The 25,301-nt window shown below is 42.1% G+C and overlaps 1 protein-coding gene and 1 pseudogene across 3 annotated transcripts in view; one reads left to right on the top strand and one right to left on the bottom strand.

Moving 5' to 3' along the window:
- Positions 1 to 9,751: 9,751 nt before the first annotated feature.
- DHRS12 (dehydrogenase/reductase 12) overlaps positions 9,752 to 25,301 on the top strand; it is a 28,949-nt gene continuing 13,399 nt past the window's right edge. For 2 of the 3 annotated variants that reach the window (XM_053971474.1, XM_053971475.1), the window contains exons 1-5: positions 9,752 to 9,842; positions 10,465 to 10,598; positions 13,106 to 13,188; positions 19,413 to 19,505; positions 20,309 to 20,390. In XM_053971474.1, the coding sequence (XP_053827449.1) occupies positions 9,787 to 9,842; positions 10,465 to 10,598; positions 13,106 to 13,188; positions 19,413 to 19,505; positions 20,309 to 20,390 (448 nt within the window). In that variant the 5' untranslated portion in view covers positions 9,752 to 9,786. Of the gene's footprint in view, positions 9,843 to 10,464; positions 10,599 to 13,105; positions 13,189 to 19,412; positions 19,506 to 20,294; positions 20,391 to 25,301 lie in introns of those variants that run through there. The other variant, XM_053971476.1, reaches the window with a different exon arrangement.
- On the bottom strand, positions 17,959 to 18,077 carry LOC128804415 (5S ribosomal RNA; annotated as a pseudogene).

Below are 25,301 nucleotides of genomic sequence, written 5' to 3' on the forward strand. Positions count from 1 at the left end.
ATAAAATAATCTGACATGAGAGCAGCATCAGTGTAGCATTCCCCTGCTCTGCAGCATCCCTTCAGGAGAAGCCACAGCCAGGCTGCCCCATTCAGAAAGCCATGGAATAGGTAATACTTATATTTTATAATTACTAATACTGCTTAAATAATTACTAATACTGACTTAAGTCATGCACAGTTTTATGAAAATGGGACCAATGGAAATCTTTCCTTTTATTTATGGGCCTCAGATTGGATCTGGGAAAAATCACTGTCTCTGTTTCCCAAAGAGCTGTTCCACCACCCCTCACTTTTCTGAAACATAACTGCTGCCAATGGTGAAATGCTAGAAGACCTCTTTCCTACCACAAACACTACAATGGCTCACAACTTGGGCTTCAGGATTTCAGGGTTCAGTTCTCAACTGATCTATGGGATTGAAGATGCTCTTCAGTGGAGAGCATCTTTCATTTGTTAAGAACTCAAAATGTTTAAGAAATTGCCTATCAGAAGGCATAACTCCATCCATCACTCAAATGCAACAAAGCAGCTGTTTATCATTACACAGCTACTTTATCCAGAAGCATGGAACAGGCATAAAATCAGAAAATTATACTCAGTTGATAATGCAAAAGAAATTTAACAAAAAAGTAGCTCCACCCACAGGGCTCCAGTACAAACTTCCCTGTTCTTGGAAAATACTGCTAGAATCACTCTTGATCACTAGAAATTAAGGGCTAATACTCCTGACCTAAGTCTGAATTGATTCTAGTGACCTCACAGCAAGTGATGATGTCCTCCTATTGGAGCAAATAGGAGATTTTAGTTCAGCCCAGAGGAGAAGAGATGCAAGGTGACGTTGCCTTCTGTTTGCTGTGTGCTTTTGTGAGCGTGGTTACAGCAGTTCAGCAGATGTGCCAAGCTTCAGCCACACAACAGTAAACCTGAGGCCCATGCCTCATTCGTGGAGGCTAGGACTGCTTCTCTACAGTCTGACATGGAGGATTCATTCTTCAGATATGAGAACCCAGTGCATCCACTGACATGGGAAAGCACTGCTAAATCACTGTGCTCGTGTTCAATACCTGGTTGGTACAAACACAAAATTATAGATAGAGGTGGTATTAATGAGGCAAAAGACATCTGTAAAATATTTTGAAGTTATACAAAGTAAACAAAACACTTTGCCACAACCAAGAGAGAAAAAATATGCATTGATAGTATTTACCTTTACCTTGTATACATCAATATGCTATGGCACATACAAGTGAGAACATCAACACCTCCAAAACTGTTGGAGCCATTAATTCTGTGCCCAAAGGGATCTAAGCATGCCTTCTGCACTTTCAGCAGATTGGAATCTTGCAGGACTGGAGGAGGGATACCTGGTTTGGGCATGTGATTAGACATACCTGAGTCACAGTGACTCTTCTGACCCACCAGCAGCTGCATAGTTTCTCTCAAATTGCCTCAGTAGCATTCAAATCTAAATGAAAGTAGTTTAATTGAAGACACTTCATCTCACTTAGGGGCAAGCTATGAATATGTGCATGGGCCACAGCACCTTAACTTCCAAGCAGCAGCATTTTGAACTGCCACAAAATGATAGTGTCCCAGACAAATGCTCAGTCCCTACAGAAGTAGGTGTGGCTCCTTAGCAGACAGCTGTGGGGGAATTAAGTCATTACAACCCAAAGGTCAAGCAGCTGAAAATACAGTCTACACCTTAAAATGTTTAATTAGAATTTTGCCACTAGACTAAAATTACAAATTGAAAATTTTAATTTTCTTCCTAGAGTTATATAAATGTCTACTGAAAAAACATACCCTTAAGCTAATTATTATGCACTCAATGTTGACTACAATGCAGACAACCAGCTCTGCTTCAGTTATATCAGCTCCCCTTCTTGAGAAGGAAAGGTCTACTTCCAGTATTTAAAGGAAAAAATATATATTACTTCAATACACAGGATAGCTGGCTCACTGCTAGTTGTGAGTATTACAGAAATCTAATAATATGAAGACCCAAAGACAATTCAGTATGCACACACTGACTCTTAACACATACATACAAGTGCACTGTCAGGAGCCATGAAATAAGTTACACTTATTACAGTTTATTGCCCACAGTATATTTGTCCTCCCACTACTCCACCTTCTTTAGCAATAGGCATAAGATTCCAAAGCTCTAGAGAGTAGCTTTCCACAGCCATTTTAGAAGCAGCAGACAGACTAGCAATCCTTCAGTCCAAATGTTGAACACAGACAGCTCCTACCTGCTGGCCCAAAGAAGAGAGAAAAGAAGAGCCTCAGACATATCACAGACCTCATCTTCTCAGGACTGGAAACCGGAACGCTGTGCTGTAAGAGAAGATGATCTCTCTCACAGAGCACTTGCTCTGAGCTTTATGAGGTCCCAAGACATCAGGCTTTAAAACTACAAGGTAACTGTGCAGAAGAAAAATAACCTAGAATAGCTTATGCTTCTTTATGCCAAAAGCTGTTTCAAATGTCCCAGATCCTGAAATAGGAACAGTTGGTGTAAAAGATCCTAAATGCTACAAAGATTGAACTGATGAGAACTCATACATATTGTACAACATTTTAAACTAGACCAGTTTTTGTAAGTTATCTTGAATATTTTCTCAGATAATTAATTGTGGGATGTGCCCATGAGGAGGACAGTGTGGGAATGTCATGGGAAACTACAGTCATTTAGGATAAACGACTCTGCCCCCCAATGCAAATGAGCAGATGCCCATCACCTGTCAGTTTGTGGTTGTCATCTCCCCAAGTTCTGGAAAGTTCCCCATTCTCCTTGTTTCTAATGGTTCCTGCTGTAAACCACTCCTTCCCTTTTCCCTCATTGGCCCAGTTTATGTTACCCCAACCCTGTTCCTCCCTTACACTCTCTTCCCATTGGATCATTTGTACCCTAGGCACTCCTTCCCTCCCCATTTATATACTCTGGAGTTATATACTCTGGCCCCTCCTTCCCCCAGGCTCTCGGAGTCTGCTTCCCCTGAGTGTGGTTGTCTCCCTGCTCCTATTTCTGCCTCCCTACTCCTTCGATCAATCCTCAATAAACCCGCTCAGATTCCAGCAGCTCAAGAGTCCTTCCGTCTTCCTGGTGGGGATTTCAATGACGCTATCCAGGCACCCGTCAACCAGCCAACTGAGGGTCACCCCGTGGGACTCGGTCTGGGGTAGCCTAAAATTAATATTCTCCAAATTCTAGTTGATAGAGACTTTGCATCACAAGGAGGATCCTTGTATGTTCTACATATAATACAGAAAGGATTGTTACATCAGGACTGCAGTTTGAAACTGTTGCTTGCTGGCATAGGGTTCTTCAGGCTCCTGTTCACTGCTGGAGTAGATGCAAGTCCCACAGGTATCAGCCATAGGAAGAAACAGAAAATGTTTTTAGAAGGTATAGTACTTGAGAGAAAATAAAAAGGCAAGTGCCATCTGATATTGCATAGTACAAGGAAACTGCTGAAAAGAACAATGTCACATTGCAAGATTTCTGAACAAGTTGTATGAAATTCTGAGAAATCATGTATATGTGTTTCTAACACTGAATTTCTACCAAATGTCTCATTTGAATTAAAATGAGTGTAAGTGCATAAGCCTATGTGACTGCAGTCTAAAAATTAAGGTACTTTACATTTACCAGTCATGATAATTTTAATCAAGCCTGCTGCAATTTCACTGAGATGAGTACTTATATCAGAGACTGATTTCGCCCACAGATTTGAATCTCAGCCATACTGACTCTTCTGTATGATTAATAATACTCAAGCAAAGGAAAAATCCATGATTCCCTTACCCATGCTGCAGTACAGCAGCTTGAATGTGAGAGATGCAAACTGTTGGCCTGAAAATCACCATACAAGAAAGCTTTCTTTTTACAAGGTCCTCTTGATGCCCAGGTGAGTTATGTACCTGCATGTGGAAGGGAACCTACAAAAAAGATGGAGAGGGACTTCTTACAAGAGCATGTAGTGACAGGACAATGAAGAATGGCTTCCAACTGAAGAGAGTAGGTTTAGGTTAGATTTAGGTTTTTAGGGAAAAATTCCTTAGTGTAAGAGTAGTGAGGCACTGGAACAGGTTGCCCAGAGAAGTTGTGGGTGCCCCATCCCTGGAAGACTTAAAGACAAGTTGCATGGATTACTGAATAACCTGGTCTAGTGAAATGTGTCCCTGCCCAAACCAGGGGGATTTGAACTAGACGATCTTTAATGTCCCTTAATGATATCTTATGGATTTGATTCTCAGTCCTTTTGGGAAAAAAAAATTAGCCTTTCAGTATAATATGAAATCAGTACTTAGGATGTAAGCAGTGGAGAAAAAAATCCCCCAGTGTTCACTCTTATTCACAAGCTGCTGCAGACAGCAACTTTTTATTATCACTGTTTACTTTTGTATTGCTATTCTACTTTTGCAAGTAGATTTCACAACAGTAGTTCATAACAAATACTCTTTATTTTCAGAACGTGTTAGAAAGAAAGAGATGCTTCAGTATTTTTTGTGAACTTGTTTGTTATTTTTAAACTTGTCCAACTTGTCCAGGAGAAATAAGACTTTAAGTAAACAGGTCTGGTGCTAATTTGCATGGGAAGGTTTGGCTCCACAGCTTTGCATGGATAAATTTCACTTATCTCTGCAGGTTTTGTTACAACAGCACAGGGAATGCTTGAAGACACAAAACTTCAGACTATTCCTTTGGCATTTGAAGAAAACAGCAACCATGTAAGCAGGTGTGTTTTCCCTGCTTGTAGATACCTCTTTGAGGATACATCCTACTAGATAACATCTGCAATTTAGTAACAACTGGGCTGGAATAAAATGCTAGTAAGCAGTAAGATTTGCAGAAGAATAAAAAAATGTACCATGACTCACCTGACTCAATAAGCCTGTAAGCATCCTTGTCCAACAGCTGGGAGTGAGAACAGTAAGATCCAGTAGAAGAGCAGTAAGAAGAAAAACAGCTGAAGAAAATGTTAGTATAGATAACTGCATTGCTGCCACAACCTAGCAACAAACATGCATACATTCAAGTATGTTGTTTACTGTAAGAACATAAAGAATTTTTCAGTCATGGAAATCACAAAATTATCTTTTACTGACTAAAAAAATTATTCTCTAGGATGCATATCAACTATAACACTTTGGGTTTATTGCTTTAAAAATATCCTAAGCCATTCTATTATTTTTAAAACAATTATATACACTTCAGCTTGCAAAAATCATTTGATATATAGGAGATTAACTAGGTTAGCAGCAGGTTTAGCCGCTTCTCCCAGCCGATTTTTTCCACTTTGGGAGGACACTAACCAGCCCCTCTCTTCACCAGGACATGCCTAACCCTGGGAAGCCCTGCAGGCTCCCAGAGACCAGGGCCCTCAGCAGTTGATAAAGCAAACCTATAATTCTGATAAGTCACAGCATGAGATTCCTTTTACTGGCCCCTGAGCAATGAGTGATAGATATGATGACATACTGCCACACTTGTTCCTCAGTAATAAAAGGTTATTTCGCCTGGGGAAAGCCTGACTCTTCACTGGAAACAACACTACTGATGACAGCAGCTGGCAAACTTGGTGATGACTTGGGTACACAACAAAGAAAACACCCTACTGTTCACAAAAACACAACACAGGCCAGAACTTCAATTCTTCCCTGCATTCAGGATGAGCAGCTTTTGCTTCTCTCACCCTGCTACTACCACAAGCACTTCAGACATGTCCCTGAGACCTGAGGGACTTAATGTTCCTCTTCAACCACTCACCAAACCCTCTGCTTCATCCAGACAACAGGACAAGTGTCAACTGCCTCTCCCCAGGCTGCTGACAGCTCTTGACTGCTATTACACTGACTGGGGCTGTGCCAAGTTTCTAAAGCAGAGTCTTCAAGTGTTCTACATCCAGAGCTGAGGCCAGCATAGTAAAAACAGGATTGGGAGCAGCTCCCACAGCAGTGACTTGCACACAATTGCCACTTCCTTTGGAAACCTGGCCCCAATATAGATGCAGAGTTTTCCTGCAAACCTGGCCTTTAAAACCTGTGCCTGTTCCCACTGCAATCAATGGCAACTGAATCAGTTCTGATTGATTTAATAAGGGCAGGCACAGAGACTTAATTAGAAAATAAGTAACTGCAAGGAAAGGAGGGAATGCTCAACAGCCTGCCAGATCCCTGGGAGGAAGCAAGCAAAGGAGCCAGTTGTCCTTAAGACCAAGATTTTAGCCTTTCACCAAAAAAAAAAAAACCAAAAACAAAACAAAACAAAACAAAAAACCAAAAAAACCCCCCAAAAAAACAAAAAAAAACAAAACAAAAAAAAAAAAACAAAAAAACCCCACCAAAAAAACCCAAGGAAAAAAGGATAATAAAAGAGATTGACAAAATGGCCTTGAAGCTGTTTTAAACATCTTGTATAATATATAATTGCTTTTCAGCTCTTGACTACTCTACTTTTAGATCTGTCCCCTGGGAAGAAAATATGAAACACGCTGAAATGCACAGCCCTTAACAGCAATCAGTATTTTCAACTTTCCTTTGCGCTAGAAGTAATTAAAACTTTGCTTAAAACTTCTTGCTGTTTGACAGGTACAAAGACAAATCAAGTCTAAGGTATGTTTTTCATGTTAGCCCAGCTGAGTGCCAGAGAGGTATTTTTCACCAGCTCTTGTGTTTTAAGAAAATTGAGATTCTCAGCTCATTACTCCATGAAAAATCCTAATGTCTGGAGGCTCACAGCCACAACACTCCAGAATTTTTATGTGTTTGGAGGACTACCTGCAGTCATGGAGGGCTTGCATAACAGGGTTGGGGGCTATTTGTACACTGGTAAATGCACGCACCAGAACGCAGGACCACCAGGGCCAAGCCAAGCTGTGCAGTGTTAACCCTGGTGTCCCCTCATCTGTAGTGTTTGGGAAAAAAACTACCCTTTGAGCAATCTATTCATGATGACATTTGAGCTTGTTTTTGACAGAAGTATCTGCTTAATACCTACTGTGACTTGGGCATCAACAATCATTTGCCTGGGGGCAATAAGAGCAACAAGGCCTGGGAATATGCAATGGAGCATTTGATAGCATAGATATAGGATAAGAATTAATTTGGATATGCTTCATCAGGGATAAACACTGAGTTGTGTTTATTATCCTGGGTGAAGCCATTTTGTTCTGTCCTCAAATGAGGGAAGTATTAGGAGCTCAAGAGACTCTGGCTCTCCCACTTTCAGCTCTATATGACAAAAATATACCAGTTGCTGGCTCTGATAGAGGTCTGAGATGTAGGATGCCAATCCATGAGAAAAATTCTTTGTCTAAAAAAATCCCTCCTGTTCACAGCAGTGTCCTATTGGAGTTAATTGCTAAGCTACCAGCAGTCAAGAAAGAAAGCGGAAGCTATAACTTTGAATTTCCAAAGCTCCAGAATAGGTTCTAAGTCAGCTAACATGATGCATCAACCTAGAATTCAGTACAGAAGACAAGATACATGGCTAAACTTTTGAAGTGGGCAGAAATTTTGCCTGTGAGAAAACTGAGATGCAGGCCCTTCAGCAGCACCACCCAGCTCTTGGTAAAATTACATCTTGCCTTTCTCCTGTACCACCCTTCATCACTGTGATGGCTGGGTTAGCAGAGAGCACTTACACAATCTCTACAGCCTCCTGCCTCTGGAACAACAGAACAGAAGCAAAACAGCACAGGGGATGAAATGAGGCAACAAAAACATCTAGGTGGTTTTAGGACAGTGTGCAACAGCTCGCTTTTGATGTGAAGGTTGAACTTGATCATGGATGTCTTTCCTAACCTTAATGATTGATTCTATGAGGCTGCTCAGACAGTTCATTTCTGGGTGCAAGCTTAGCTCCTCAGTACAGAAAAAAACAAGTCTTTCTAAGCAAGACTTTTGCAGCTGAATGTGCTCAGGGATTGGTGCACTCTGGCGAGGGCATAATTTCTGGGCATTTACAAAATGTCCTTAAAATGCCATTTGTTAGAAGGGTACAGCTAACTTTGCGTAGGGGTGTTGCAGTATTTATATAATATTCTCTGAGAAAATTGTGTATGTACCAGGATGACACTGGTAGCCAACATTACATTCAAACATCTTCTGTAATCTCAGTATGAGTAATATGCTGTAATTGCCCATTACTGCTTAACCCCCAAAATATTATGAGCTGCTCCCATTCTCTGCCTGCCATAATCTCTTTCTGTGTCTGACTCATGGACAGCTTCTGCCAGGCACACTCACGTTGATTAGCACCTCAGGACTGCATCATCCAGCATCATGCTGATCACAGTCCAAATGGTTCAGCCTGTGAGAAATTCTGTGTATCTACAGGCACCTCATTTACTTGCAGAGGTTGGAAGACTGCAGGGATGAACTTCCTAATCTATGAGAACACAGGCTGGAACTACAAACAAAACACATCAGAGCCATCATCCCATTTTGCTTGTACTAAGCCATAATCACAGTTCTCAAGAAATAAATCGGGTAAACACAGAAATGACAAGGGAATAAAGCACAATCTGTCTTACTGCATTTATATTTTTTAATAGAGTCTTTCAATTGTTTTAAGAACAAGCATTTTTAGATTTCATGAAAAGGTACAACATGTAGCTGGATGGCCTCTGCATGGAAGAAAATATCACTGTGAAAATGTGTCTCTTTGCCCTCTAGAAACTGTTACTTCACATGTAATGTACAGTACAAGCAGACAGGGCCAAATTCAAAAGTTGTAACTTCATGGTGGGAAATGCCTTTTGTATGAGCCTAATACTCACATATCATGCTGAGAAAGTGGAAGACTTTAGTACAAGGCCTTTGCCAGAGCAAAAAGATTTAGAAAAAGAAGTATCTGGCTATAATACAGGATCAAAAAAGAGAGAATATTCCCATTTTTCCACTGTCTGTGCTATCAGGTAACTTAAGCTCTTGAAAACTTAGATAGGGTTCTCAAAGGAGCTTCTTTGCATGTGGCCCTGCACACCCTATAAAGTACATGAATTTGTCCAGCTTGCACATGGAACTTTCCAAGTGCGTAGACCTTTTGCATAATTAAAAGCATAATTATACCTATCATGACAGTTTCCTTATGGCTACCATGGGCTATTCACATGTGCAACTCCAAGTGCTTCTCTTAGGCTTCATGGGGCCAAAGAGCATAAAACCAAAAACATTGAATTTCACTCCTCTTACTGCAACAGCCACTCATGTATTCTTTCCTTACTGGCATTCTTCACTTCACCAGTAGGAGCTAGGTATTTAATAGATTTATTATGTTAAATGCTACTTCATGTGGCATGATGTCGTTTTTTATGTTTCTCTGGGAAGATCCCTTTGACAGCTTTCCAGGATGCAAGCCTAGGTGCTGTAGCACTGCTCCCTGTTCCCAAAACACAGCACCCCGTTTGCAGTCCCGCCTCAGCAGGCAGCAGCATCTGTCCCAAGCTGGAGCCCTGGCAAATCCTCCATCCTTCATCGGCCAGGCACAGCCGTTTGCAGCGAGGCAGGGGCTGGCTACAGCTGTCCTTCACGGCTAATGAAGAAAAGGAGAAAGCAGAACCAGCCCACGAAGTGCTGCTAAGGAAGCCGGCGGCACCACTGCCCGCATTGTCAGACCCGCTGCGCTGCCTCGCACCCTCCCTTTAGCGCGGCCGGGCCGAGCGGGGCCGCCCCTCAGCCCTTACCGAACTCGGCCAGGCCGGCCGGGAAGCTTATGTAAGGGCAGAGGCGGGGCCGGCTCGGCTGCGGGGGCGGCGGCGGCAGCAGCAGAGCCATGTCCTGGTACCGCAACACCGTGTGGTTCGTGAAGGGGCTGCGGGAGTACACGAGGTACGGGCGGCGGCCGCCCGGGAGGCGGCGTGGGGCGGGCGCAGCGCCCGGGCTGGGCCGTTCCTGCCTGTCCTCGGCGAGGCCGTGTTGATTTGGAATTTTTATGGACGGCTGCCCGCCCCCGCCGGGACAGGCGGATTCCAGCCCCGCTCGGTGAGGGCTGACCGGCCCTGCTCGCCCCGCCCTGGGGCTCCGGCCGCCCCCCGAGGGTCGCGGTGAGGGCTGGGTGGCGTGGGGCGGCCAAACGCCGCTGCGAGTTGTCGCTTTCATTGCAAAGCACTGGAGCAGGCTGCCCAGGGAGGTGATGTACCCGCCATCCCTGGAAGTGTTGAGAAAAACGTCTGGATATGGCACTTGGGGCTGTGGGTAAACGTGGTGGTGGTGTTGGGTTGATGGTTGGACTTGATGATCTTAAAGACTTTTTTCCAACCTTAACGATTCTATGATACATTGCTGATTGCAGTGTCGCTGGTATTCATGGCCTGTCCCATGGGTACAGAGAGTAAATAGGGCAATTACTGGATGCTGAGCTGTGAGAGCAAAGTGCTTTTCAGCCCACACATGTGTTTATTTTGGAAGGGCTGGCTTCTAGTTTCTCACAGGTGTCTCTTGATTTGTTCAGAGGTGGTTACGAGTCTGCTTCCAGGCGCTTCAACCCAGCTGATGTGGAGGTGGATGTGGCTGGAAGATCCTTCCTGGTCACTGGTGCAAACAGTGGCATTGGCAAGGCCACGGCTAAGGAGATAGCAAGGAGAGGTGAGCAGGCATGCCATGGAGCTTCCAGGAGGCTTACAGAGATGATGGAAGGAAGCAGGTTTGGCCTTCCAGCACTTACACACAAACACAAATCCCTGGGATGCGGCATCATTTCACAGGGGTCTTAGTGTGGGTTAGAGGTTTAAGCACAATCAGTGCAGTGAAAATTGGGATAAAGAGACCAAATTAACAGAGAGGAGCTGCAAATTGTTTTTCAAGTGCATGTTTACAAAAACTATCTGTGTTATAGTGGCATCTAAGGATGTTGGTGACAGATAAATGTCTGTTTAAGGTTAATTCAGTACAAGTAGCATGTGATGAAAGAAAACAATTGTCTTTACAAAAATGAGATGGGAGAGCATAAAAAAACAATGTAGCTGTTCTTGCTCTTAATACTGTGGAGCTTGTGCCCTTTGGCTGATTACATGTAATTATTTTTTTATGTTGCTGTCTGTATGCAAGGACATGGTATAAACTGGGCCTAGCTGCTGCTGAAGGATAAACCTAATCCCTTACAGACTTGACAAAGTAATTCCTGTTGTGCAAGAGTGGCAGGAGTTTTGGCATGTAGAATGAAGGGGGAGGAGCTTGTGGCTCCTTTCTCCCTTTGTGTGCTTAGGTTTTGTAACTATCTTATGAAGGAAAGTGGCAACTCAGTTAAATGAAACTAATTCAAAACTGTTAGCATCAAAGAGTCTCTGGGTTTAAGATCTATATCACTGCCAGCATGTGATTGATTTCAGGTTCCCACCACTGCTATTGTACATAATCACTTTATGTAAGTATTGCTTTGTCAGGTGACTGCTTTGCTCACAAATGGGTATCTCTACCAGGTTTTGCAAGCTGGAAGGCTTGCTGGATCTGTATGGGATTTGGTCACCATGTTTAGTAGAACGACCTTGGGCTCAGACTGCATGTCTGATATGTTGTATGGGCATTGCTATTCATCTGAAGTTAAAATGACTTCCTGATCCCATCCTTGAACATCTCACTTTGAAACTCAGTGTCAGTTGTTGGGGCTCAGGCTTCTAGTTGAATCTCTTCAGGTATGCCATGACAAGTGAATAAGGAATTCTGACTCAGCAGAGGAATAATCAGGCTTTGTTTGCTTTACTTTCAAGCACTTGGCTATTTCTAACTAATGATGATCTTGCTGACAATTTCTGTAGTTTGAGTTCAACTTTTCTATGAATTGATGTCTTATGGATGTTCGGATTTGGGCTTTCTTCTATGTCTTGTGAACTGCATTTCCAGCTTGATACAGTCTTCTCCCAGCTACTCTGATTATCAACTACTCTGACTATTCCCATGTGTTAAGTTCAAATAATTTCAATCTTTACCAAAGAAAATACATTTCAATTCCTTTCCTAGTGTATTGGTCACACTTAAATTTTCCCCCTGTCCTGGTGCTTAGTGAAAGAACCTCTCTTGTAGACAAAAGGTTTCATTATCAGACCCCAGACTGGGCTCTGCAGTTTGTGACTGTATCATCCCGAGGCAGACTTGGTGTTTTGCATCTGGGTTCTGGGCACTAAAAGTGTGACCCGACACAATTGTTTCTATTAGGGATTAATTCCTTGAGCTTTCTAGAGGTGGACTGCTAGCAATCCCTAAAACACCTTGAAAAACAGGCAATATAGGTATTCCTAGGACTGAAATTAACACATAACTTGTAACAATCAGAGAATGTGAAGCAAAAAAAAATGTTGCCTAGTTGTACTTTAGTCTTGTGTTTGAAGGTTTTCTTTAATATGATTAAGTGATGGATTGTGTTGGGGGTTTTTTGGGGTTTTTTTTAAGTATCCAGGTCTCTGAGAAGAGCCTTGCCTTGTATCTTCCTTCCATTGAAAAATTGGTTGGAAGAGACCTCTAGGGGTCACCTTGTCCAGCATCTCACTTGAAGCAGGACTGTTAGCAACAGTAGATCAAACCAGTCATTGCTGTGTCTCGCTGCTTGATACCTACAAGGGTGCAAATTATGCATCCTCTTGAGAAAGCCTGGCCTATTGAGAAGAAAACTACGGATTATTTTTCTCATGAAAAATAATTCAGATGACCTGAGCCTCCCAAGCTGCAATTGAGGCCATAGTTCTTGTCATCTCTCCCGTTGCTGAGAATTCCAGTATCTGGCACATCTTATTTCCTTTTCACAGAGCAACTCTAGTCACTTGTGTTGTTCAAGCCCATTTCTGAACTTCCTAAGGCATATATCAAAAAACCCATCTATGATACAGATGCCATAGCTCCAATTTCCCATTTAGCTCTGGTATTTCACTCACTAAACATGATGTACAAACTTGACAGAAATGGTTTGAGCACAGTACTTAGAGTGCAGTAGCCTTTTCCTTGCATGATGACCCTGCCTGCCTTCACAGGAACCAGAGCCAAGCAGAAACATTCCAGCTTTTTTCTTATATCCAGTATCTCGCCTAATTAAAATGCTGATGTCTCCCCCAAATGCAATTAGTAATTAATTATCAAATGCTTTTCTTGTTGCAATCCACCAGGTGGCACAGTTCATCTGGTTTGCCGAAATAAGGAAAGGGCTGAAGTTGCCAAAGAGGAAATAGTGACAGAAACGGGCAATCAGGTGAGTTGTTTTTTAGTCTTTTGTTTACTTTTAGAAAGGTTGTTAATACTAAAGAACCCAGAGGGCCTTGAGATACTCTTGCAACATCTTGCTGTTGTGTTTTTAATAGTATTTTCATACAGACATGGAAACATTTAGCAGTTTATAATTCAAATTATTTGGAGTGATTAACTTTAAACCATTTGAATCACCTAACTTTTTTGGGTGATGTGTTCTGTGATTAGTAACATCAGCAGCAGCAGCATTCTGTTTTATTTAATGTTTGTTGATTTGCTTTTGCATGTCCTACTTACTATTCCTAACTATGTGTCTGAGGCTTTTAAAAGTTAATGCATTGCAACACTCTTGCAACAACATTTATGAGTCTACAGCATTGGAGCTGAAGGTTTTATGTGTCTGAATAACATACTCTTGATTTGCTAAGGTTGGCTGCTCTGTGAAGTCCTGTGTGTGGTACTAATTCTGTGCTCTACATGCCTTTTCATTTCCTTTTCTTATAATACCTCTTCCTTCCCTCTGTTACACATTCTTTTTGTTTCTGTATGTATCACTCTACAGTACACCCCTGTATCTGTCACTGTTGCTTTCAGTAATTGTTCAGGAGGCTGTGCTTATGGAGGAGTTCACTAGTCATTATCTTTCTAACTTGGTGCCCTGGTTTTGGCTGGGATTGAGTTAATTTCCCTTCTAGCAGTTCCACTGGTGCTATGCTTTGGATTTGTGACCAAACCAGTGTTGACAACCCACGTTTTAGTTATTGCTGAATGGTGCTCACACGCATCAAAGCCTATTCTTATTCTCACACTGCCCCACCAAGTGAGCAGGGGGTGCACAAGAAGATGGGAGGGGACACACTGGGCCAGCTGACTCCAGCTGACCAAAGGGACACCTCAGACCACATGACATCTTGCTCAGCAGTAAAAGCTGGAAGGAAGAAGGAGCATAAGGGGGCATTTACAGATACGGTATTTGGCTTTCCAAATCACTGTTGCATGGGATGAAGTCCTGCTTTCCTGGGGATTGCTAGATGCCTGCCTGACAATGAGAAATAGTGAATTAATTCCTTCTTTTATTTTATTTGCACACACAGTTCTGTTTCACTTATTTATGTCTTTATCTCAGCCCACAGATTGTGCCTGTTTTGTCCTTGTGATTGTCTCCCCATTCCCACTGGGAGTGGAGTGAGTAAATAGGGTTGTATGGGGCTGAACTACCTACCAGGATTAACGCACAGCACATGGATGGAGACCTGTCTTCATTTTAAATAATGACTTGGCTCTTGTACTCTATGTTTTGATTCCAGTAATAGATTTTAATGTGGATCAAAAATTCTGAAGACTTTTTTATGGTTAGAGATGTCATATTGACTAAATTTCTGATCTTTGATTTCAGCTCCCTAGTGTGACAACCAGCATTACTCTTCAGTTCTTTAATGGAGGTGAATTAGATCAGTCCTTATGTAGAAATAAATGCTTTCCAGCTGTCTGTAGCTGTGTAATCCCATGGCTATAGTAAGGCTGGTGATTATCTGTGTTACTTCCTTCTCTAACTGCAGTCAGGCTGCCTGGGAAGAGAGGTGAGTTTGACCTCTGAAAGTTTCTTCATGTTCTGTTTTCTGTCAAGTGGTGAAAAAAACTTGAGGCAAATAATATTTGTCCTCTAAAGGCAGGGTAATTACTGCATTCCCACTTTTTGGTAGGCTGCAGACCCGTCATTTCTGTAGTCACAGGGGAGTGCGGGGGCACTACAGAACTTGTTTGTGACCCTGGGGACAGGGCAGTTGTGCAGGGAGCAGCTCTCAGTGAAGTGTTAGCTGAGCTGTGCAAGAGGCCCTGTGGGACACGTGACTGCACTGGGAAGAGCATTTTAATAAGGAGTCCACAAGAATATCCTTCTTTATAAGTGCTCATTCAGAAGCAATACAGAGAGATAATAAAATGCTTTATCTGCAACTAGACAGGCTGTATCCAGACTGAACTTGCTCTTCCTGATAATTTGGATGGAGATCCTGTTATAGTATACACTAAAGATTTTTTCCATCTTCCAGAGTACATGCTGGAGTGCAGTGCTGAAATGGAGTTATTTGGCAGTCACCTGCCCCTAGATCTGGGAACTGGAAAGTTCTCCTAATCTGTTAAAACAGATCAAGTCACGGAGATTAGGTTTACTTTGAAAATGGCTTTGATACCATTGAGGACTTTTATAGGGAACAGGCCTGAATATCCCTTTCCTGAGTCAGTGTGACAGTCTTCAGCAGATAAGTGTTGATTTAGATCTCTTTCAATCTCTGAAATCCCTTGCAATACTGAACATCTGCCCAAAAATCTTTACCTCTTCTGTACCAGTAGATAATGGTATTAGTTTTAAAAGTAGAAAGTTTTAAAGAGGTATCCAGCTTAAACCAGTAGAGCAGTGTCAAGTTTTTAGTCAGAAATGATTCACAAAACGGATATGGTTGGAAGGCACCACAGTGGGTCATCTGGTCCAATCTCCTTGATCAAGCACGGTCGTCCTAGAGCACATTATTACAATAAGAAAATTCTGACTCACACTCAGCTAAGGAGCTGAAATCAATTGGCTAGAGAGAAAGTAATGTGTTTTTTATCTTCAGGGAAGCAGAATTACAGGCAGGGAATAATGCCATATCATTTCTTCGGTTTCTTCACTTTTTTCATTTGCTTGTATAATGAGTATTTAAAGAAACAGCTTGAAAAGAGAGGAGGCCTTTTAATGATTATTTGTTATTTTGCAAGAGGACGCATCCTCTGCATAATTATTTTAAAACTGCCTTTTCCTGGCATATGTCATAAGACTATCTGTGTTGTGTCTTTGAGACTTAAGTGCTGTCTAGGAGAAGAGTAGGAGTTGACATGCCTTTGTATGCTGGTAAATGCCACTGTGCTTGTACTATGTAGAACACAAATCTGCAGAAAGCAAAATAATTGTCTGTAGCAAACAGCAAAAGGTTTTTGATGCTTTGGAGGGAGGAATTATTTCTAGCTTTAGTGGTTTAGAAAATGATAACTTTGCTCTATGTCAAGCTTTTTTTTTTTCCTATTGCATCCACATTGCTGGCCACAGTGTTCAAAACATTGCAAGAGTGTTGTGACATGGAGTGACTGACAAGGGTTTAGCAGTTAATGCAGCAGTTAGCATGCAAGGGGATGCAGAAGGCACCCAGCACTCTGAGACAGCTGGGGTGGGTGCAGTGATGCTCCTGAAAGCATGCTTTGCAATCCTGGCTGGAGCAACTGTGCCTGGCACATGGGACACTAGCCCAGACAGAGCTCCAGAGGGATAATGTGGCAGATGTTGGATTGCAAGGAATGACCGGGACTTTTCCCTGAGCCTGAGGCAGCACATGATGGTGGCTTCATCTGTTGGATTCTGCTGTCCTCAGGGTGCTGAGCTGCCAGGTTATGTGACAGCAGGAGATGAGGAGGCTGTAGAACCACAGGGAATAGAAACAGGTCTCTACAGAGAGTAGAAGAGCACATTGCATGGAAGGAGGGATAGCTAGAAGCTGCATTTGAATAGATGGTGGATAGAGACTTGTAAGATGGGAAGGAATTGAATCCTGTGAATGCTGGCAACAGAAGGCAGCTCTTTCTCTGCCTGCAGATGTGCATTTATAGGATAGGTATAGTGCCATGGTAACAGATGAGGAAGAGCAAGCTCTGTCAGGGGAGGTGTTGGAGACAGATGATCCTGAACAGTTGTTGACAGTGGGAGGAAGTCGTGGGTGATGATGGCTGAAGGCTCCTTCCTGTGGGGGATAGAGGCACCCGTCTGCAGTCTTGGCTTGATGACTTGAGAGGTTTGTCACTTGCTGGGAACTCAGATGTAAGGTATTGCAGACAGTCTGCTGAGGCTGGTCTGGACCTTGGCCTAGTACCTCTTGTTGCCCAGCTGCATGGGCACCCATGACATTATGAGGGATAACCTGGAGTTCATCAGGAATATTTACAGAGAGTCAATGGTCTCCTAAATCCACACAGTGAAAGGGAAGGGGCTTGGGTAGGAGCATATATGCCCTACAGGTCAACACGTGAATGTTCAGCTGGTGTCACTTTGGCCTTAGCCTTTATGGCCTCTTGGACCTTTTCTGTTAAATGAGCTTTGCTGAGCAGCAATGATGTGTTGGAGCAAACCCATAAGAGTAGTAGTAGAGTATGTGTCTAGGGTACAGCAGCATGTCTGGGAGACCACTTCAGATGCCTGTTCATGAGTACACATAGCATAGGAAACACAGGAATCCATGCATGACTGCAGAGCTGTGATCTCACTGGGATTAGGCAGAAATAATTGGCATGAGTAGAGTGCTGGAGTGGATGTATACCCTTGCTTGTCATACTGATTTTGGCTGGAGTAGGGTTAATTTTCTTCACAGTGGCTTGTATGGGGCTGTGTTCTGGATTTGTGCTGAGCACAGGGTTGATAATACAGAGATGCTTTTGCAGTTGCTGAACAGGGCTTACATTGAGCCTAGGCCTTTTCTACTTTTTGTACTGACACACTGGAGAAGTTGGGGTTGCATGGAAGGTTGCGAGGAGACACAGCCAGGACAGATTGACTCACTGACCAAAGGGATATTTCAGACCATGTGACATCATGCTCAGTATATGAAGCTGGGAGAAAGAAAAAGGAATGAGGAGATGTTTGGGCTGGTGGCTTCCCAAGTAACTATTATGTGTGATAGAGCCTTGCTCTCCTGGAGATGGCTGAACACCTGCCTGCCCATGGGAGGCAGTCAGTTAATTCCTTGTAAAAAGCCTAAAGTGCCTGGTATTCCCAGGCAGTTTCCCATCCAAGTACTAACCAGGCCCAACCCTGATTAGTTTCTGAGATCAGACAAGATTGGGTGTTCTCAGGGTGGTATGCTCATAGGCCTCGGGTTTTTTGCTTATGTGTGTGGCTTTTGCTTTCCCTATTAATCTATCTTTATCTTAACCTATGAGTTCTCTTCCTGTGGACAACAGGGGAGCAGTGCTCTCCTTAACTTTGATAGGGCGTTTTACATGGTTTGTCTTATCCTTGCAGCCAGTTTGGAGGGATGTGTTTTGAACTGGTGGATGAAAAGGTGGGTGTAAAACTGTCCGGAACATGTGGCTTCGAAAGTAACAATCAACAGTACAGAGCTGGTCTGTTAATGATTTTTAGTGGCATTCCCCATGAATCAATACAAGGGCAAAACCTGATGACATCTTTTTAAGAGCGCAGGTGACAGAATGAAGTGCAGTCTTTGCCTAGCTGGCTGGAAAGCAGATGGCAGAAAGGGACCTGGGAGTGACAAGCTGTCCCTCTGTGAGCAGTGTCCTGGGGCAAGGGGGGCCAAATGTACCCCAGACTGTATGAACATGAATCTAGCCAGCAGGCTGAGGGAAGTGCATCTTCCCCTCAATAAAGCCTTTGTGAAACCACAGCAGGAGTCCTGTGCCTGGCTTTGGACTCCCCAGGATGAGGAAGTCATCAATGTCCTGGAGTGAGTCCAGCAGAGAGTGACTAGGGAGATGAGACATGTGATGCATGAAGTGACTCTAAGAAGGCTCATTTTGCTCAGTGTTGAGAAGGCTCAGATGGGTCTTGCTGTATTCTACAGCCATGTGATAGGAGTATGTAGGGAAGGCACTACCATGCTTCTTCTCTTGGAGGTGGGAAGACAAGAGGCAGCTGACACAGATTGGAACAGGGACAAAATTCTGAGTAGACAGTAGGAAAAATGTTTTCACCATGAGTGTGATCAAAGGCTGGAGGCTCAGAGCAGGGGGCTCAGACAGACTGGTGAATTCCCAAGTTTGCCAAGCAGCCTCCAGAGGTCTCTTCCAACCTAGATTATTCTCTAATGCTGTGACCTTGAACATTTCCTTGGAAAGTTCAGCCAAAGAGAAAGCTGCTAAATTGTTTAAACTGAAATTTTGCACACTTGCAATATTTTTCTAGTTCTCTGCTAAAAACCTGTCTGTCCCATATATTTATCTAAGTCAGACTCTCTCTTAATAACTTTGACATTAAAAATCTGTGTCTCAGAAGCAGCTGAATAATGACTAAATATGTTTTAAGGACTAGACTTAAATTTTGCAGTTGTGCATGTTAAACATGTATTAGTTGTCTTCTGGAGACACTATTTTTTTCATACTACTAAAATACCTTTTCATCTAGACAGGCCTAAACAGGATTTCTTTTCACTTTCTCTGTTGATTGTGACTTAGTTTCTCTCCCTTTAGAACATCTTCTTGCATATTGTGGATATATCTAATCCCAAGGAAATCTGGAAATTTGCTGAAAAATTCCAAAATGAACATAAATTAAATGTGTTGGTAAGTTCATGTACTTTAATCATGTGTGTCTGTCTTGGGAATGTATAGCCTATGAATTTGTCTGACAGGTCATGTAGACTTGACAGTTTGGCCCACAATTATCTCCTTAATTTTCTCTAAATGTTTTTTTCAGGAGTCTCCATGGTTTGCTTGCTCTTGTCCCTTCTCAGTTAACACAGATGTGCCACAAAAAAAAGAGAAAAGCAGTAATTTTGTAGCTGCATCTTTGGAGACACCATACATTTTCTCTTTGACTTTCATTGCTAATAACATTGTCCCTCTTAATGCTACTCCTTCTGAAAGGTTAAACTTTTGCAAAAAGTCCAAAGACTAAAACAGAGCCAGGGAGAGGTGAAACAGTTAATCATCATGATTGGCAAGGGGCTCAGTGCAGTTCCCCCTTTATTTAGCAGTGAAAATTTGTTCAGCGGGCTGTACCACAGCTGAGGCACCTGGAGCAGCTCCTTTGGTGCTTACTAGATGAGGATCATGTGATAAAAATGGGGAAGTAACTTTTGAGGAGAGGCAGTGGACACACAGGAAGGTGTGTAGGGGCAGATCTTTTTTGAGGTGGGAAAGAAAAGTCTGAGCTCCTTCTGGAAGGTAAGGCAGAGAAAGAAATGTATCAGAGACTGTGCTAGCTAAAGCTTGCAATCATGTTTTATTGAACAAATAAAAGCTATAGGGTGTAGCTTTGTTTTGCAGTGTCAGAAAACAGCAAATTAACGTGGAGTGCTCATATGTGTGGGTTTCCTTGTAGATATTTGTGTTGATTGTTTTTGTTTAAAGGAGTTGTTTTGCAGATCAACAATGCGGGATGTATGGTGAATAACAGAGAGTTAACTGAAGATGGACTTGAAAAAAACTTTGCAACAAACACTTTGGGTGAGTATTGAAGGTTTTCTTCTGGAACATACTTTTTTTGCTTACAGAAGTGTTTTTTTATAGCTGGGTTCGTGAGGTATGTATTCCTGCTCGAAGAGGGATCATAGCATTGCTATGCCAGGGAAGGAGCCAGGAAGGAAAAGAAGAAATACTACAGCTTGTTTGGAGTGTCATTTTTTAATTTCACCATTTTTCAGTTGTTCTGATATCAGCATCTTTATTTATCACAGCAGAAGAGGAAAATGGCAGGTTGATTCTGAAATTTGCAAGGAAACCTTGTTCTAAGCATTGCTGCTAATTATGCTTTTTGTAATAATTGTGTTTCTGGGGTTTGGATGGAGCTTAGAACACATTCAGATGTTTAAAGAGACATTCAGATGTTTGAGTGGACTTGCACAGCCCTGTTCTGTGTGACAGAGGTGCTGAGTAGGAAGCCTGTGCCGTATGCGGTGCCCTGGATGCTCTGGAGCAGGTGCAATCTCTAGTCAAGGGATTGAGCAGTAATGGGCAAGCCTTGGGTGCTCCACGTGAAAGGGGCATTGTGTGTGAACTGTGTGGCTGTGGTGTACCAGGGACAAGCAATGGGAAGCAAGTCAAGAGAGAAAGTGGAGATGTGGAAGGGCAGGGAAAATGGCAAGCCAAGTGGAAGGTTTCCCCACAGAAGCTGTGGAAAAGAGGTGAGCAAACAGCCAGGCAGCAGAGAGAAGAGCTGTCTGACACTGCTGATATCTGTAAGGCTGAAAGCTGCACCTCTTGCTAAGATACACATGGTGCTTGCATCAACCCAGCAGTCCTGACACTCTTCTCCCTCTGCCTCTGTGCAGGGTAGGTGGATTCCTCAAGAGACTGTCTTTAATATATTCAAAAGTGACACATTAAGGAAGAACTGTGGTGCTTTGTTTCTGTGTTTTCCTCCTGTTCATGTGGAATGAGGATGGGGAAAAAACCTAGTCTATAAAGTTATGGCATTTATAGGACTAGTATAACCTGGAAACTATTGTTGGATTTTATTATTAGCCTTTTTCCTGTGTTGGTTCCTTAAATCCTATTTATGTTTGAAAACTAACATTTTAGTATAAATGTCTAGTGCTTCACTGTTATTGTGCGTACAGCTAATTTTTTTCTGCAAGTCTGAGTACATTAAACTGACAATTAAATCAAGTATGAAGGCAGAGATTCATTTGCTTCAGACTAATCTTCTGTTAACATTCTTCTGTTTCTTATGGTCAAAAAATTCAAGAAGAGTTTTATATTGCTATCAAATTTCCCTTGGCTGCATAAGTACCAGAACTTCTATCTTGAGGGATCTATTCACCTTAAATTAGCTTTTATCCTCTTGTGGTCTTTCAGACAAAAACCCAGCAAAGTGGAAAGGTACAGTTCTTCCAGAGAGAAGCAGAATGAAACAAACACAACAGTCTGAATACAAAAGCATGTTTTGGTTTGGTTTTAGACACTAACGATATTAAGTGCTGGGGAGCCGTTCTAGTGCATCACTTGAATTATATTGTATCACACAAGCAGAAGCAGCAAATTCTGCTTTTCCAGCTGTAAATCAGCCTTACTAGTGGTATACAGCTGCACAGAGGAAGCTGAATTATAGTTGTAGCAAACTAGGAAAATGCCTGTATTATCTTTTGTGGATGTTACTTATAGATCTCCATTATTCATTCATGTATCACTTGCTGCATGATTGTACAAGAAGTTTAAGGAGGTAAATCATCCTCTGTTCAACTTTTTCAGAGTTCAGACAAGGACTGAGTTGTTTGCTTAGACTGCTTCTCTCTAGACAAAAATAAGGATTAAATTTTGAATCTTTTAGAGCAGAGTAGGACTTGGTTGAGGTGTAAGAAGTTCCTTCCAGTGCAACAGGAAGCTCCTGTGCTTGCAGGCCAGACACACGTGAAGGACCAAGGCTACAAACTGCAGGTTTTTTCTTCAGAGTTAGGGGGATGGGGTAATAAATCATAACATCTGAAGCCACAGTAGGAGAAAACTGTGTGGAGAAAGACCTGTCAGTGTAGATGCTCTGTTATTTCCCTAAGTACTAGGTGCCTTTGGCTGTGTTTTTCTTGGGAGAAGTTAATTTGTTTCAGTAACTATCTGTGATTATAGGTTCCCAGAGAAAAACCTGTCTAAATTAGATATAGCTGGTATATAAGTTGGCTGTAAATTTGAATGTGGTCTGAAAGAACAAACTAAATTCCCCTCTCTGCCCCAGTAATGCTAAAGCCTGAATGATGACATGGGCTCAAGGCCTTTGTTTGGAAAATGTGCAGTTGTCCCTCACTTGACTAACAAGATAGAATAATATCAGTATCTTTTGCAGATCTTTACATGTAGGGTGTTCCTTCCATGTTTCTTTCACTTTTTTTTTCCTACCTTATATCTCTGGTCTAGTAAAGGAGTGTGTAGGTTGTAACTATCTAAAAATGCAAGACTGAAATATAACATGCTTTAAATGCACATATCACAGTTTTTGAATTCTGTATCTGATATCTGATTAACATTTCTATGAGCTGTAAAGTTGCTCATTTAGGTGTCTGAAATGCTGTGGAGCTTTTAAATCTGATCTAGGAATGTTTTCCTCTTGACTGATCTGTTAGTCCATTTTTGAGCATAACGGATGTCAGTGTTCAGTTCTAATTGATGATCTGATTTGTGAAACATACTTTATATCCTGATCTTTTTTTGGACTACATGGGACAAAAATGACTGCATAAGTCCTTTTGTATGAATATATACAAATATAACAGCAGTTAGAACAGAAAATAAAATTCCTTTAATGTAAAACACAGCCGACTGGCTAATTGAGGATGGGAACTAAAACAAGAGGTGCATAGTTCTCTCTGGTGCTGTCAGGATATGCAGATGGATGAAGTTCATGAAAATGTAAAATGCAGGTTGTGTATGGTTTGTTTAATATTCAAGTTCAAACAGTAAAGTGCTTTGAGCAGGTGATGGCATCTGCATCTGTGCTGGTGCCTGTAGTACCCTTACAATGAGTCTGAGGCACAAATGCTACATGGCTTTTTTTTTTTTTTTTTTTTTTTTTTTTTTTGCCTTTTTTCCCTGCTAGAGGCTCAAGAATTGTTGTCTGATTGTTGGAGCTCAGTGAATGTAGAGAGGAGAATGGAACACTTAGACTGTAATGTGGGAGCACTGGCCAGGCACAAGTCTGAAATAGCACTTGCTGATTGAAACGCACTTTCAAATAAACCAAATTGAGTGACTTGCTTGGGGTAATGTGGGCAGATTTCCTGCAGACTTGCCAATCCCAATGGGCAGATTTTTTTCTCTGTCCTCTAGTTTGTGATGTTGTCCTTATATTTCTTCCTGTGGGCTGACCGTGTACTCAGGGTTGTACTGAGGTGCTGGGCAGCAACAAGCAATCATTTCTTCTGATGAGTCTTGTAGACTTCTTAGTCAAAACTTTTTAAAAATTAATTTTATTTTACTTGTTTTAGTATAACTCCCAGCAAAGACTATTAAAGCTGGTGGTATTCAGTCATTTTGAAGAAAAACTTCAGCATTTATAAGCAAGTGGAGGCAAAAGCAGCATGTTCTTATTGAAGCAGTAGACATTTAGCTGAAACAATCCTTTTTCCTCTATTTTATCGCCTGCCTCACTTTGCTGTTACTCAACATATCTTCCTGCTTGACATGGAAAAATGGCATGTATGTTACTCTTTTATTGCTACTTACCAGGCAAGGGGATGCTAAAACACACTGAGAGATAAATGATGCTCCCAGTAAGCATCTTTTCCTCAATCTAATGCGCTCTCATGTTTTAATAATATATAGACATATACTTCCAAACTGTACAAGAAGGGTTAGAGCCAGAGGAAATAAGATATTTGTCTGTCACAGTGACACGATTGCCCGTCTATGGCAAACTGCTTGACCTGGGTGCATGTTTGTCAGTCTCTTCCTTACCCATGAACTGGTGTTAACAGAATCCAGTGCAGCCTGGTATTCTGAATCACTTGGAAGTCAAACAACTTGAATATCGGCTGTCAGTCTGCTGTAAGTTCAATGCCTGATCTTTGGCAAGACAATCTCATCTGTGAAAAGGAGACTGTGGTTCCTGTATTCTTTCTAAAGAGCTTTGAGACTTGGGGATCAGAGGTGGTATGTGAAAGGATAAAGTTGAGTATAATTGCACATGCAGTAACTGTACTGAAGCCTGGTTCCCAGGAGACATAGGAGCCCTTATTGAGATGAGCTTTGTCATTTGAGGGAAATGTAAACCTTTGTGTTTCATGTTCATTAGCTCTTCCCATACACTCTCAGTTATTGCTAGTGCAGTGGAATTGGCCCTTGGAGACAGCACGCTGTAATCTTCATTCCTGATCTCTTACTCAGGAAGAGACTCGGGGATGTCTCTTACTGGGATCTGCATAAACTGAGGGAAAAGATAATCAGGCCAATGAAGAATGGAACTTTGTTTGTTGGGTGGTTTTCGTTTGTTTGTTTGTGTGGTTTGTTTTTACTTGCACTCAAGAAAAGCAAGCCAGTTTAACTGATTTCTACCAGATGAATGAGCCATTGAAATCTGTACAATAAAAGTTTTTTGGTGGTGTTGGATGTTTTTGTTTGTTTGTTTAGGGTTTTTTTGTTCCCACTTTTTTCACAGTTAAAATCACACTGTTCCTAATAATACTGCAGAGCTCAGGCAGATGAAACACTTCACTTAGTATGGTGCTGGCTGCCTGCCCTTATCCCAACGTTAGCAGGGCAAAAACCTCACCAGCAATGTGCCACTAACTGCCAGATAGAACATCAAGCAAAAAACATTCTGGAATCCACCAAGACACTTGGGTCCACAGTAATTGTATCGTCAATTAATTTGATGTTATAAGCAGGTAGTGGGTTTACAATGTTATTTCTGCTGAAACCATAATTTTCTTC

The sequence above is a fragment of the Vidua macroura genome, chromosome 2 (assembly GCF_024509145.1).
Source record: "Vidua macroura isolate BioBank_ID:100142 chromosome 2, ASM2450914v1, whole genome shotgun sequence".
NCBI classification, from domain to species: Eukaryota; Metazoa; Chordata; class Aves; order Passeriformes; family Viduidae; genus Vidua; species Vidua macroura.